The sequence below is a fragment of the Mustela putorius genome, unplaced genomic scaffold, assembly GCF_011764305.1.
Source record: "Mustela putorius furo isolate JIRA1106 unplaced genomic scaffold, ASM1176430v1.1 tig00003853_pilon_pilon_pilon, whole genome shotgun sequence".
In the NCBI taxonomy this organism is placed as follows: domain Eukaryota; kingdom Metazoa; phylum Chordata; class Mammalia; order Carnivora; family Mustelidae; genus Mustela; species Mustela putorius.
The window spans coordinates 43591890-43607638 of record NW_025422005.1 but is presented as its reverse complement, the minus strand read 5'-3'; the positions used below and the strand labels follow the sequence as shown (position 1 = coordinate 43607638).

The window sequence follows — 15749 nt, the reverse complement described above, 5'->3', positions numbered from 1 at the left end:
CTGGGTACCCAGAAAGCTCTGAATCAGCCCTTGGCATCTGCTGTCCTAGGCTCTGACAGTGAGTTTAGGAGCAGGCCTGAAGGCCAGAACACTGTGTGCAGCCCCTGTGGCCTGTCCTGGGCCAAGGGCTTGGAATGCTCCATGAGTCCCAGCAAAGCTAATTGGAGGCAAAGCTCAGCACAGGATGATGAAGAGTTTTGAAACTAGTACAGACATTTTAGAAAGCAACCACAAAACAAAAAACTGTTTGGTAATAAACTCCTTGTTCCTGGGGGTATGTGAGCAGAGGCTGAATGGTCCAAGTTTCTGATTCAGGCTTTGCCGGGGGAACTTTCCTAGAAACCTTTCTACAATACAGTGACCAATGGCCCACAGACAATGTCCAAGTTCCAAAGGACATGCACCAATTAAGTCTAATCCCTTCCATTTGGCAGATAAGAAAACTGAGGCCCAGAGAAAGAGACTGACTTTCCCAGAGTCACACAGCACCCCACAATGCTGCCTCAGCAACATCCAACTGCAAACCTGGCTGCGGGAATCCACCCCACGGCACCCAGAAGCTGGCCAGCTCCAGTCCATGGGTCTCCCAGAGCCCCCGCAGACAGGTCTGTACCTGCTCCACAAAGGCCCTTGGTCAGTCGAGTTGGGTTCCAGGGTTCTATGCAGCTCACAGGCCGACCAGGTGGGGAGATGGGGGAGGGACCCTAGCTTCGTGGTGGGCAGACCAAGAGGACCAAGAAGCAGGTGGGGCCACTTACCTAATGGTGTGCTCAAAATAGATATCGTCCATGGAAGCGGTGACGCACGGGCAGCCAGCGTGCCTCTCGGCTGGCATCAGAAGAAAACCATACATTAGCAGCGTCCCCATGTCACCAGGCCTCTGAGCAAATGTCAGGTGTCGCGAGCTGAGGCTGTGCCTCCTGGTCCACACCCCCACCTTCCTCTACTTTCTCCACCTCACTCACTACCCCCAACCCTGTTTGTTGATCATCTGTCTGGCATCTCTCCCTGCTGTGAGACTGAAACTTTAGGGCCCCAGGAGTTCTGTCCCTCTCGTTCACTACTGGGCCCCGGTCCGGGAATGGTGCCTGACCCGCAGGTGGCCCAGGGGAGACCCCCAGTGAGCAGCTGTTCAATGACTGAGTCGTCAGCCTGGGCTATTCTACTTCCCAGCTCTCCCAGGAGCCACGCCTCTGCCGTGGACATCAGCAGCATTTCCTTGTCTGAGTCATTCTCACCCTCGGGACTATGCTCGTGGCCACGTTAGTCCCCCCAGAATCCCTCCCCTGCCCCCAGGGCGGGGTCAGTGCCCAACTCTGCCTTGCCCAGCCCCCATCAAGCCGTGCTACAGGGCAGGGAGCTCATGGCACCCTCAGGCCAGTCTGAAGCAGCCCCACTGGAGGTGGCCCTCTGTTGGAGCAGAGACCCAAGGGTGCAGGTCAGCCCTCAGAGCTGCGCGCACATTGGGGGCAGTGGGTGGGCCCGGGCTGAGCATTGAGAACTGGGAAGGGGCATTGCAGACAGGTGGAACAGCATGAGCAAAGAGCAGGATGAGGAACGAAGGCGGTGCTCAGAGGAGACGGTGACCATCTCTGATCATGGGGACCTCTCGTCTAGGTGGCGGGGGCTGCCCGCGGGAGGACACCTGTGCCCGGCAGAGCCTCACCGGACAGGCAGGCGGTGGTGTCGATCCATTTGAGCAGCTGCCCGACACTCAGCTCGCCACGCTGGTTGGTGTGGCAAGGCAGCACCAGCTGGCTCATCTGCACCTCCGTGGGGTTCCTGTACTCCCCGCTGTCCCCCATGGCCCCGGCGGTCTCCGCGCGAGAGGAGGACTTCCGGGATGTGCGGTTCGAGAATACAGAGGCGATGCCCTGGGAAACAGTGGGGACAGAAAGGTCAGCTTGCTGCAGGCTCTCCCAGGCCCACCGTCCCAAGACCTGAGTGCCATAGGGGGAGCAGAGACACCCCAGGGGCCACCTCCCACCAGCCCCCAACTCTAGCAGTGGCCACCCCCCTCCAGCCTAGGCTCTCAGAGCCCAGGGCGCTCACTGGATGCCATTTCTGCCCAGTTTCCCTCTGGCCACCAACTCCGTGTTAGCAGGACCCTGGCTGAACCTGAGGGAGGAGGAGGGAAGTTCAGTCCTCCCGTCTGCTGGAGGGCCAGTTGGCTAAAGTTCTTCCTCAGACTGATCTTCATTCTTGAAAGGTCCCCCCTCTCCACACAGGGAGGCCTCTGTTCCCAATAAAGTGTTCCCAGAAGCAGCTCCTACATCTCCCCCAGCGCGCCCTTCCTCGGGCTCCCTCGTTCTCCAGATGACCTCAGAGGCGGCACCTTCGCTGGGTGTTCGTCTGTCCCTAGCACTTGGCTTTCCTGACCGGGAGGGCTCCAGGCCACCACCGACCAGCTGTCCGATCCAGGCCAAGCCTGCCGCAGCTGCCAGCTGGAGGAGCCGCCGAGGAAGGCCTCAGACTCATGAACTGGAGGTGGAGTTTCTACCCAGGGCCTGGCTTGTCTGTCCCCAGGCAGAAAGGATGGGGCGTACAGGGCGGTGCCTTGGATGGGCTGGGATGAGGAAGGGGGCCTCCTAGCTCTCTGGCCTATTCTCCCTAACAGGCTGTGAGTGAGAGCTGAGCACCCCTGCCTGTGTGAGAGAAATGACCCAAGTCCCAGCTCTTGTGGCTGGGGTAACAGTAGCAGCGAACATTTCTATCACATTTACTAGGCATCAAATACTCCGCTAAGCACTTGGCCTGTACAAATTCCACTGAAGCCACACGACAAACCCCTGAGGTGGGTTCATTGCTACCCTCAGTCTGCAGGTAGGGCTCCAGGAAGCGGGGAGCACAGCTGTGACCCAAGGTCTGGCCACAGAGCCTGAGGTCCTACCACCACACTGCACTGGCTGCTCCTGGGGCTGAGAAGGCCCAGTGCCACGCCCCAACACTGACCCTGCCACAGCCCCAGAGAGGGGCAAGGACAGCTCTCTGTGCTGGGGTCTGTCCTCCTTGGATAATTTCCCCCACGAGGCTCCCACAGCCAATTCAATAAATTCAAAACACACCAAGGTGACTCATTCAAGGTTGTGGACCCCCCAAGCAGCAGAACTGGGATTCGAACCAGGCATATCTGACCTAGAACAGCTTCTGGGTCCCTGGAGAGGCAGCGCATTCCAGAGAGCCCCCAGTTTGAGGTACCATGCTCCATGTCAAGGAGAGAGTGAGGGCAGCCCCAGGATCGCTCAGCCTGGGAAGAGGCCTGCAGGGTGCCAGGCTGCCAGGATTGCGGGCTCCTGCCGGCATCTGGCAGGCCACTATGGTGGCCAAGCAGCAGGACCCATCACCATGGTAACCACTGCCAAGGCACTTCCGGCCTGTTGTGCACTGCAGGCCTGCATAGATGCGGCTGCGCGGTTGCCTTTCTGGGTGTGGGAGATGGCAGAGGGAGGAGGCAGGCAGACTCCAGTCCCCTGTACTTTCCCCAAACCCGTCCCATGACAGAGGTTCTGGGCAGAACTTTCCAGAAAGAAGCCACAGAGCATGCTAGGGAAATGGGGGATGCAAGATGTAAAGGGTAGGTGGTCAGAAGAAAGGGAGCAGACCCGGTGGGATTTCTGGGCAGTTCCAGGCATGCACACAGGAAGCCCGACACACAATGTCCCTGCTTCACAAATCGATTTTTGCATTACCACCTCATCAGGTCCTCACAAGGAAGGCAGAGCACGAGAACTATTGACCCCATTTTACAGATGTGGAAAGTGAGGATGGAAACAGCAGTAGACCAGCAAGTGGGACACCTGAGTTCCAGTCCTCTCTCTGCTTCTCACCCGGTCAGTCTCCACTCCCACCACCAGCTTCCTATTTCCTGTTCCATGAAAAGGAGTCACTCCCCTCACCTTAGATTCTACAGGCCCGGAGGAGGCAGAATCTTTGCCTTATTTGTTCATTCATTCATTCACCGAGCACTTCCCCTGTACCCTGGACCAAACATTGAGAGAACAAAGATAAACTGGTCTGTTCCCTCTGAAAAGCCCCTACTCTACTGCTCATGCTTAGAAGGGCCTGGCACACGGTAGGACCTCATCAAAGGTTTGTGGAGGGACGAGCAGAGACAGACTTGAGTTCAAATCCTAGCTCTGGCCCTCCAGTGCTTGGTGATTCTGAGCACGTCCCCGCCCCTCCTGAGCTTCATCGGTCACTCACTGGGCAGGCAGGGGCAGGGGAAGACTGCCAATTCCTAAGGCAGCCCCAGTCCTGCTTCCAGGATCAGACTCCACCCCTGCAGGGCTCTTGCAGGCCCAGCTGACATTTCTGTTGAGAAAGCTGGGAGGTCCTGTCACTCTGTCAGACAGGCAACCTCGTGCTCCTTGGAGCAGGGCTGAGCTCTTAGGCAAACTGAGGGACAAGACCCATGGTGGCCATCCCCTGCTCTCGTCCAGGAGAAGGGCACAGAGCCCCGGGGCTGGAGCATGAGTGAAGGGACAGAGCAGCGCCACTGCCCCCAGGCATGGCCTCTCGGACTCCAACTCCTTCCTTGGCTCAAGGCAGTCTTGCCCACGTCATGGCAGGCCAGGCTGGCCCGCCTCCTACCCCAAGGTGGGCAGGCAGCCAGCCTGGGAGGCAGGGGCGTGTGCGGCCCAGACAAGGTTCAGCCAATGGGGCCCCAGAGCCAGGCCACCCCTCCCAGGGCCAGTCACGGGGAGAGCAGAGGCCCCAGATGGAGTCAGGGCCTGGAGCATCCAGGCCAGGCTGAGCCAAGACAGCTGACAGGGAGGGCAGAGCCCGCTGTGAAGGTGGGAAGGGCATCTGGGGGTCAGAGACGTGCCCTCTCGGATGGCAGATGTGCCTACACTGGCCCCAGACCACAGCAGACCTGGCCAGATTTGGTCATCCCAGACTGGCTACACCATGGGCTCTGTGTCCTTCTTCCTGGGCCACAGCCATGTCACAGACCTGCTGGGCCAGGTCAGGAGGGGCCATTTCACCCAGTCCCCTCAGAGCTAAGGAGACTGACGCACACAGAGAGAGAGGCTGGCCCTGGGTCACACCAGGGAACCAGGATGAGCCCTCCTGTTACAGCAACCCCACACCAACAGACTTAACCTTGACTTCCTCTCTCTTCCAAGTCCCATGTCCCAGGGACCCACCCCCCTAAACTCTCAGGCGCTCCCTTTACCGTGACAACTCGGGCCCCCACTAGGCACTGCTAGCTCACTAGACTGTTCCTGTCCACAGGCCTCCATGCTCTCCACCTTCTTCTAGCTTCCAGCACCAGGCACACCTTTCCCAACAGCAAATCCACCAAAACAACAACCGTAACTTTCCGTACCCTGCCTTGCAGGGACACTAGGCCCAGTCTTTATAACTCCCTCCACTGTGGGACTTCATTCTTAGGACGGTACAGGCCTTTCTGAAGAGCAAGCCTGACCAGATACCTCCCCTGCTCAAGACTCCTCAATGGCTCCCTACTACTCAGAATCGAGGCCCCACTCTGTGGCTCCTGCAGCTGCTCTCATAAGCTCCAGGCCGCACATCCGTCCTCAGAGCACCACTCTCACCCAGCTCCATCCCCCCACCATGGGGGGGCTGCTTCTGCCTAGGATCCCTTCATCTGCCCTATGTGCTAGGTGAGCCCTTCCTCTACCCACTTCAAGCTCCCACCACCGCTTCCCCAGAGAGAGTTAGGGCCTCCCTGGCCCCACACCCTCTGCTGCCTCTATCACAGCCCTAACCAAGCAGTGTGGTCACTGTTTTGTGAGCTACCTCCCCCATCAGACAGGCATTCACACAGGACAGGGACAGACTCAGGCCTGCCATGGAGCAGGTGCCGAATAAACACCTATGGAGAAGGAAAAGGAAGGAAAACGTGAGAGATGGCGTGGCCCTAGAGCTGAAGCTCAAAGACGAGGCAAAAAGGACATAAGAACAGCGGAAAGGAGGAGTGAAATGACAGCGGCTTGGGGGACGTGACCTATGGGGCCAAAGGAAGCAGGTGGGAGGCACTATGGAGTCAGGTGGAGAGGAGCCCAGGAGTCTCCAGGAACCACAGAAGACTCCTGGAGAAGAGTGTGGCCCACAGTGATGAGCCAGGAAAGGAGACCAGCCAGCGGATAGATCTCAGTGCCTTCAAGAACCATCTGGAACAACAGGCCTACAGCAGAGGAGACCCACCTGTCCTGGCAAGAAGGAGCAGCCTCACGTGACCTCTCAGCCGACCCATCATGACATGAGGCTGTCTATACACAGGCCTTGGGTGTCAGCCTGCCCTGGTTTCGAGTCCAGTTCCACAACTAACTCGTGTGACCTTGGGCAGGCTGCTCAACCTCTGTGGGCCTCAGTTTTCCCATCTGTAAGAATGGGATTATTATAAGACCTACCTCTAAGTGTCATTGTAGAGATGAAATTAAACAAGAGTGAGTGTTTGAGGCTCTTAGAACACACCCATCCTAGGGTGAACATTGATAGAGCACTTAATGTTAGCAATTTAAAGCTGAGTTTGGGCTTTCTACAGAAATAGAGCCGGGAGAGACCCAAACATAGTTCACATTGAGTGTGATACTTTCTGACCTGGGTTCACCAGAACTTCAGGGCAACCCAGTGAGGGGACAAGGTTGTGAGCCCCTTTGAGAGGTTCTGTGAGAATTCAAACTAGTGACAGTGGAACAAAAATTCCACCTGGATAGGAGACTGCAAAGGCCCTGTTCCTCCCTCCCCATTTCCTGAGGGGGTGGGGATAAGAAATCGGGCCTAGGGGCGGTGGGCGGTCAGGCATGGAGGAGCACATTTGGGCCACTCTAGGAGCCACTGGCCAGGCCACATGAAAGACCTGATTGTCTGAGCCAGTCCACTCTGAGCAGAGAAAGGAAGCTGTCCAAACTAGATGGCCTGTCCCCACAAAGGGGGAATCCAGCCTCTCCGAGGAACCAGGGTGTCCTCCTGACAGTTTCCCCACCAGCAAAGCCGGAGCATGTGTCAACCTCCCAAATTTCCCTTCAAGCCTACTCCCTACCTCCCTCCCAAAAAAGGCTCTGAGGCAGCCTGCACTGCCACAGCACACAGACCCCACAGGCACCCTGAGCCAAAATGCAAACAAAGCTGGGGAACCAAACAAGGGAAGAGAGGATTATGTTAGGAACTCAGTTGCTCAAAAAGTCTGTCTGCCGTGGAGTACTGCAAATTTGTCTTGAGGTTCCCAGCAGACGAAACAAGGCGGGAAAGGGTAGCAGTGGGTACCAAACTCAGAGATAAAAAGAAAGAGCTCTCCTCCAGGAAGCCAGCCTAAGGGCTGGGAGAAGGGCACCGGTGGGCTGTTCCTGTTCCGTAGGTTTCTGATGATCACGTTACATCAGATCACACCTGCATTCTATAGGATAAATAATGGTCCCTGGTGCCCTCTGCAAACATCCTCGTTTTACTTCTGGCTACAGGCCCTGTTGGCACTTGACATTTGTCAAGATTCTGGGGTGGGACAGGTAGAAAATTAAGCCAGTATTTTGTAGGAAGCACCTCCTATGTGCCATTCACTCGGGTCGACCTTTAGGGAACACCTGCTATGTATGGAGTTCTTTGCTAGGACATTTCCTACGGATTATCTCAGTAACTTTTACATCTGCTCTGTGAGGCATTGTTATTCTACCCATTTTACTGCTGAGCCTACTCAGATACCTTGGAGCTGGGGAAGATGCAGGAAACAAATGACTCCAAGTCACACAGCCAGTCAGTGACCAACGAGAACAGAGGCCACGACCTTGAGTCTCTGTCCAGGGCTCACAGTCTGGCGTGGGCTGACCAGGCACTTCTGACAGCCAGCTCTTACGCTCTCCCAGCATGAAAGAGGGGGAAGGGAAGGCCTTTGGCCTTCTAGTCCTGCCCTATGAGGAAGGGAGAAGGGATACAGGGCATAAGAGAAACTCTGAGGTAAGGACAAGCTTTCCTCCGGGTAGCCCCATCCATCCTTCAGAAGCAGAGTCTCACAGGACATTTTCAGTTTAGTTGTCTTATGTAAACATAAATGGAACTTTTACCAGCTCGTCCTTCCCAGAAGACCTTGGAAAAAGTTATTTTACCTCTCCATGACTCAGTTTCCTCATCTGTCTAAAAGATACATAAAAGAACCCGAGCTCGAGGCGCCTGGGTGGCTCAGTGGGTTGAGCCGCTGCCTTCGGCTCAGGTCATGATCCCGGGGTCCTGGGATCGAGCCCCACATCGGGCTCTCTGCTCAGCTGGGAGCCTGCTTCCTCCTCTCTCTCTCTGCCTGCTTCTCTGCCTACTTGTGATTTAAAAAAATAAATAAATAAAAATTAAAAAATAAAGAAAGAAAGAAAAGAACCCGAGCTCACAGTAAGGATTCTAAAAGACAGCAACCCACTAGAATGCCTAAAGCAAAATCATGGACAATACAAGTGTCAGCAAGGGTCTGGAGAACATGGTATGCTGCTGCGGGCGGGGATAGAAGATGTTGGAGCCACTATGGAAAAACAGTTTGTCAGGTCCTCAGAAAGCTGAGCACGGAAATGCTGGTGGACTTTGCAACTCCATTCCTAGGTAGAGACCCAAAGGAACGGAAAACAAGGACTCTACAAATTAAGCCGCACCCATGTTCACGACAGCACTACTCACCATAGCCAAAAAGGGGAAACGGTCCAAACGTCCATTGGTGAATAAATGGATAAGCCCACTGTGGTCTTACATACAATGGAACGTTAGTCAGACATGAGAAGGAACAAAGCAGCCATACGTAAAACATGGCTGAATTTCAGAAACATCATCCTGAGTGAAACAAGCCCAACACAAAAGGTCACCCATTGCATGGTTCGGTTTATGTGAAGTCTCCAGTACAGACAAAGCAGACTGGTGCTTGCCAGGGACTGGGGATGGGAGGACAGGGGAGAGACTTCTTAAATGGTAGGGGGCTTTACTTCGTAGTGATGGAAATATTTTGGATCTTAACAGAGGCGGTGGTGGCCCAACACTGTGATGTCCCCAGTTCCACTGTTCTGTGTACTTGAAAATGGTGAATTATACATTATGTGTATTTCACCTTGATAAATTACTTTTTTTTAATTCTTAAGAGAAACCATATCAGATAGGTCTGCTAGTTTAACATAAATTAAATGTAAAACGCCAAATACGTTTTAAAAAAAAAAAAAGATACTGGAAGCAAGCATGTTTGGCATAGTAAAAATGATAGATTTCATTCTTAGATGCGTAGGCCTCAGTTTCTTCATCTGTCCAGTGGGATGTTAACTAGATAGTCTTCAAGACTATTTCCAACCCTGAAGGGCGTGACTTCCAGGAAGAACTCCTTACCAAGGCTCAGGCAGCCCCACAGAGTGTGCTGCCCTGCCTCCCACCACAGGCCCTTTGCCCATGCTGTTCCCTGTGCCTAAAGCACTCTTCATCTCTGCAAAGCCTACTCACCTTTCAAATCCATTACCTCTGCCCCACTCTCATGCTTCTGGCACCACGTACCTCCCCTCTCTAATGCTGTCCACCAACAATGTTCAATAAACTGTGTGAGTATTTGGGTGGCCTGGATCTGAAGACCCACCTGGAAGGAGCCCTGTCTCTCCACTCCTGGTGTCCGCAGGACCCAGCAAAGTGCCTGGCTTGCTGTGGACCAAATGAATGTTTGTTCAGTGGGTCCCCAATCTCCACTAGTGTCACCCCATGTAGACTGGGAAGAACACCAGCCACGAGGTCAGGGGAGGTTCTCCATCAGAGGCCCAACTCCCACCCCTGCCCCCTCACCCCATTCTAGAAAAGAGCCTAAACATCACCTGCCACCCTCCACCCCCAAGTGTAAAAATAACTTCGTCTGAAATCTGACACCTACCCACAGCCCGGTCATCTTGAAAACTCCCCCTATCCCACTGAGAAGGCTGCCTGGAGCCAACCAGGGTAAGGAGGGCATTTTCTGAATGCTTTCCCATTCTTACCTCATCTGTCCCATGGACAAATAAATATTGGAGGCAACGTACACAGACGACCCGAGCCCAGAGTAGTCCCAAGTCCTGTCCACGGCCCCCCAGCTCTGAACCACAGAACACTCCCCTCCATCTACACAACAGACCCTTCTACCACCACGAGAGTGGGAAGGGCTTCGAGATTGATCACAGTTGCCTGCTTGTGGGGATGGGGAAACTGAGGCACAGGTAGATCTCTGTCCAAAGGTCTTTAGAGTCAGGCAGACCTTGGGTAAGTTACTGAGAAGTTGTTTCCTCCTTGGGGGGCACAGGGGAAGACAAATACCTCCACCCCACCTCCATCCAAGAGTAGAGGTGAGGATTAAGGGAAGTCCCCAAACCAAGGACCCGGCTAACTGTGAAGTGCTGTGCCTTTGTGAGGGAGCAGTTGGCCGGACAGGGACTTGTCTTTCCTAAACCACCACCAATGCCAGCAGCCTTTCTTCCTCACTTTGGGGAAACAGAAACATGGGGCACGAAGGCGGTACGGGCCAGTGGGTTCTGGAGGCAGGCATACGGCACGTGAGTCCCGGACCTACCCTCAGACATACAGAGGCCCCGGAACTCGCTTCCTCCCCCTGCCCCCGTTACTCAGGTGTTCAAAAGAGCACACCACCCCACCCCTCCGAACCTGCTCCCCCATCAGATGAGATTAATGAGATGAATGAGTGTGTGGGGAAGCTGAGGACCAAGGACTAGCTCTGTGCAGCCCCTCAGCCCGCACCCCCATTCCCACCCCTCCGTACTGACTGGGCACTGTCCATGTGGTGTGCCCCAGACTGGAGACCTATGGGAGGGGAGCATGTGTTTTCATCTCGCTGGCCCCAGTTTCCTTGTTTTTAAAGCTACAGGGGTAGGCATGCCAAGGAGATTGAGAACAATCGCCAACCCCCTTCTTTAAGTATTGACTATACGCCAGCTACTGCGCTGAGTACGTCGTGGGCGTTATCGTGTTATCCCTTTTCATCTTTACACAGCTCCAGTCATCAGCTTTGCTATTACCTGCAGCTTATAGATGGGAAAATAGAGGCTGGGAAAGGGTCAGGAACTTGTACACACACACACACATTCAAGCACGTAAGCACAAAACTGCCCAGCCAGTAATGGCAGAGTTGGGACAGGAACTCAAGTCTGTTTCCCCCAAAGGCTGGGGCTGCTTGGCAGCTTGGCTGTAATGGCTTCTCTCTTCTGCCAGGCAAGGTAGTTCCTGCTGCATCACCATGGGCCATGGGCCCTTCCAGAATCCATATGCATAAGCTCCCCTCCCCTGACTCCCTCTGCAGGAAACAGCAAGGGTCTCTGTGCCCCTTCCCGTGATGTCCCCTGGTCAGAGTACTTGGTCCCACAGAACCAGCAGCCCGGGAGGGAGGGAGGGGGGTGGCAGCCCCTAGTGAGGGAACAGCAAGCTCTCAGAGCTGAACACTGTTCTCTGTAAATCCTCAGATCTCTGGAGTGCAAGGAAACCTCAGGTCAGCAAGATTTCCAGGTCTGTGATCTCGGCTACCCCACCCCTTCAGTGGCCGTCCAGCAGGAGCTTGCTCAGTCCCAGAGACAGGCGCTCACTCCTTTCTGACAGGGACCCTTCTCCCCACTACCCCACCTCCCACCACCACCACCCCCCCCCCCCCCCCCCCCCCCCCCCCCCCCCCCCCCCCCCCAACCCCCCCCACCCCCACCCCCCCCCCCCCCACCCCCCCCCCCCCCCCCCCCCCCCCCCCCCCCGCCTCCCACCAAACACACTGGGAGCTGCCTCCCTGTAGCTCCCCGCCTCCGGGCTGCTTGCCACCTCCCTCCCCAGCCTCCAGCAAACCCCAGGAAGAGGCAGGAGGGACCGGAACACAGGCAATCCAACACCCAGTATGACTGGCCCACACGAGGTAGCTCCTCAGGGAACACGCTCAGACAGCACCCAGCCAGAGACCCACATTCATGGTCCACAGCCCCATGCTGGAGCCCCTGGCAGTGAGGTGGGCACTTCAGGGACTGGGGAGAACAAGTCCACCCTCTCCCCTCAGCAGGGCACCGCCCACCCTCTCCCCTCAGCAGGGCACCCCCCCCTCCCTGCCAGACTTCCAAAAGCGCCTCCCATCTGCCTCTGGGTCACCATGGCAACAGGCACCCACCATCCTGCGAGCAAGCCCGCTCACCTTGGAGCTGGGCACAGTGGCCACAAGTACCCCAAGCCCCTCCAGGACAGCAAGGGGGAGAGGGAGAAAGAGCCAGAAGAGGGACGTGGGGAGAAGAAGAGAGAGGTTACACAGAGGCTGGTAGGGAACAGAAGAAGAGAGGAAGAGGGAGAAGTAACAGGGCAGGAAGGGGCCCCCTCCTAGCTCCCCTGCTGCACACATTCCTCAGGCTTGAGCTGCTCTCAGCCCCTGCAGGAGGGATTCTGGCCGCACAGCCGGGACTTCCTGCCCCAGGAAGCTGGCAGCCCACAGTCCCTCTGAGGCCCCAGCTGCTTCTCCAGCCCCTGCAGGCCCCTCGTGCTGAGGGATGGGGTCCTATCCTCCAGGGCAGGCGTGGCCCCTTCTCCCACACTTAGGGAGGAGGCCCCAGATCCCCCCCATTCTCCCGCCCTCCCTGGGGTCCGCAGTCCTCTCGCCCCTTCCCTCCCACCTCTCCCAGCTGCCCCTCACAGAGCGTACCAACTTTTCCTCCCCAAAAGTATTCAAGAAACCATTCCTTTATATAGATAAAGCTGTGACTTGATCCACGGATGCATTCTTTACACTGGCAAGGAGTGCACAAGGCCTCAGAATGGGCCTCGCAAAGGGCCACCAACTTCAACAGGCTGCTTCGAAGGCCTGACGGGGCCAGGTGGCCATGGGAAGGTCAGAGCCACGTTGCTGGGCCTGGGCTCTGGTAGAGGCTACTGCCCTGAGCAGGTGCACAGATGGCCAGGAGTGCACGGGGGCACCCCACACTCCACGGCCTTCCCTGAGCCCCGAGTTCTCCAGCTGCAAGGTGACCTTCTCAGAGGGATTCAAGAAAGGCGTGTTGAGGAGAGGGTGAGCAGGGCAGAGAGAGGATGAAGAAAACAGGAAGGCCAGGGAACTGACAGGAAGGCTGCAGAGGGGCCCAACAGACAGAACCCGTGTTGGAATCCTGGCCCCTCCTGTCTCCCTGGATAACCTGAAGCCCTTTATTACTTCAGCCACCGTAAATCTCACTTTCCATGGGCATGATAATATCTCTGACAGGATTCAGTGAGATTTTACATGCAAGGTGCTTAGCACAGACTCCGATCCAGAGAAAGTAATTAAAAAGTGTCAGCCCTTCATGTTATTACAAATCCAGAACCTGATTAGCGACCCAGGAAATCGTCCTGGCCAGGGGGAGACTATGCAGTCCCTGGGAGTAAGAGATGCCTGCGTGACTGGCTAGGGGGCCTTCTCAGAGCACACTCTGTGAGCTTTGGCAGGAGAGGAGAGGGGCAGGGAAGCTGCATCAGCAGGGACATCAGACGGGCCTCTCGGCCCTGCTCTGTGACAATCCCTGCCAGTTGAAGCCGCCAACTGTCTACCAACTACCAGAGCTTCACTTCAGCCACAAGCCAAGATGCTGAACGGGCAAAGTCTGTGACCCTCCACAGAGGCCTCCCACGGATGTCTACACGCAGCTGAAGCAGATGCGACGGTTGCCAGGAGACTTCCTTTCCCAGGCCTCTGAAAGTCTCGAGACCCCTCCCAACGGGACAGAAGGCAGCGATCCCTGGAAACCAGCTCAGGTTCACTGGGAACACAGCATCCCAGGCACAAGGGAAGAGATCATGAGGCAGGAATAGACATGTTCTGTGCAGTCTGCATTTGCACAAACCCAGAACATTGTAAACCCTCAGTAAAAACATGAAAACATGTTCGACTGAACCTGGAGGGGTCTCCACTGGGGTACCACATTTGTCTGTTCCGTTCAGCATGTGATCAAACGGCTAGGATGAAGACAAGACTGGCTGCAGACGCCCACCTGAAAGGCGGTAACATACAAGCACAAGACCAGGCAGGTGAAATGGACAAGATTCATGGTACCTGCCTGCGTTTTTGTCTTTCTGTCGCCCTCACTTTGAAGGGATAAGGCTGCTGGGGAGGCTCTGGCTTAATGGCTGGATCTGCAGAAGCGGCCTCACGATCTGCCGATGCCTGCTGAGTCGGCTGAGCTGCGGGTGGGGACATGTTTCGGGCAGGAACCACGCAGTGACAGGGAGGAGGCGGGCGGCCACTGGGGTGTGGTAGGCAGCACAAGCCCCAGCCTTGTGAGCGGCAGCTGAGGGGAGGGGTAGCATGGGAAGACAACCAGGCAGGAGGGGGACAGTTAGGGAGTAGGGCTACGTGTGGCCTAGTGACAGGTCTCCACGCTGGCTGGGTCAGAGGACAAGAGGGTTCAGTACGAGATAAAACCAAGACAACGAGCATTTAGCTGGCTCAGTCAGGAGAGCATGTGACCCTTGATCTCAGGGTTCTGAGTTTGAGGTACACGTTGGGGGTAGAGATCACTTAAAAAATAAAATCTTTTAAAAAAAACAAGAGCAAACGGGGTGGCCAAGGCTAGAATGAGGCCCCTGATTCCTGGGGATCAACATCAATCTTTTTAAAACTCCCATTCATTCCTTCCAGACACTGGGAATACAACAGTAAATGTGTTCTCTGATGGATAGACAATAAACAAGCAAAGGAACATGATCATTTTAGAGACTAAAAAGTGCTGTAAGAAACAGCGGGTAGGATGAAGAGAGAAGTTGGTGGCGTGGGAGATGCGAATTCAGCCCAGGTAATAAGGAAATTCAAAGCCCAGATCTGAATGAATGAAAGCAGGAGTGGGTCACAAAAACTCCGGAGGTACAGGGTTCAGGCAGGGAAACAGAGGGTGCAAAGAGCCCAAGGAGGATGTGGGATAAGCTTGGCTGCCAGAGGAACAGCAGGGCGGCCAGCGCCAACTAGGCCCAACCCCCGACCATTCCCGCAGAGGGACCAGATACCAGGGACGCCATCTTGGATTCCCTAGGCCAGCCCATCCACCCGCTGAATACCACCAAGTCAACTCCACCCCACCCCAGGGAGAGCAGACCAGTCACCCCACCAAGCCCTGCCCAAACTCCCAACCCACAAAAATCTCAAGATACAGTAAAACAGTTTAGGTATGGGGGTAGTTTTTCCTGCAGAGCCACAGTGGACACAAGAGACATCGTCCAAGGAAAGAGCAAGGACAGAGCTCTTTTAGAGGGCGGTGGGAGTGAGCAGCCTACAGGGGAAGAAGAGGGAGCCAGGTGAGGCGGAGGGACACTAAGGTGGGGCTGGTCTCCAGGAGGGCACCTGCTGGTCAGGGAGCTGAGCAGTCCTAGCAGATGGGCAGAGAAGCTCTAAGGGGGTGGAGGGAGGGCAGGGAGAGAAGTCACGGATTAGGGACAGGGTGAGAGGTAAAGAAGTGGAAGCAAGGACCAAAGAAAATTCTTGCGGAGATTTTTCTGGGAAAGGAGAGCAAAAAAACCAGGAAGTAGTTGGTAGAGGCACAGGGAAGGGGTCTTGTTTGCCTCAGAGGCTGGGAGATAATGGAGGTCTCATCTGGCTGCTGATGGGACACAGCCAGCAGGAGAGGGATCTCCCCAAGCCAGAGAGCTGCCTGCAGACAGGGGCCACCCAAGAACTGGCCCAACAGAAGCTTGAAGATGCCGTTTTAGAAATCCACGGCTACCATCTATTGTGCATCTACTGTGTGCCAGGCCTAGTCCTTGGGGGTCCTTAAATTCTCTAGTCCACTCTGAAGCAGGAGTCCCCATGTATAGCTGAGGAA

General features: G+C 55.5%; 1 protein-coding gene across 6 annotated transcripts in view; it reads right to left on the bottom strand.

The window, feature by feature from the left end:
• Nucleotides 1-15749, bottom strand: part of ACOT11 (acyl-CoA thioesterase 11) — a 54853-nt gene that overhangs the window by 25831 nt on the left and 13273 nt on the right. For all 6 annotated transcript variants that reach the window (XM_045064580.1, XM_045064578.1, XM_045064583.1 and 3 more), the window contains exons 2-3: nucleotides 1667-1874; nucleotides 759-828 (exon numbers count right to left, since the gene is read on the bottom strand). In XM_045064580.1, the coding sequence (XP_044920515.1) occupies nucleotides 759-828; nucleotides 1667-1805 (209 nt within the window). In that variant the 5' untranslated portion in view covers nucleotides 1806-1874. The remainder of the gene's footprint in view (nucleotides 1-758; nucleotides 829-1666; nucleotides 1875-15749) is intronic.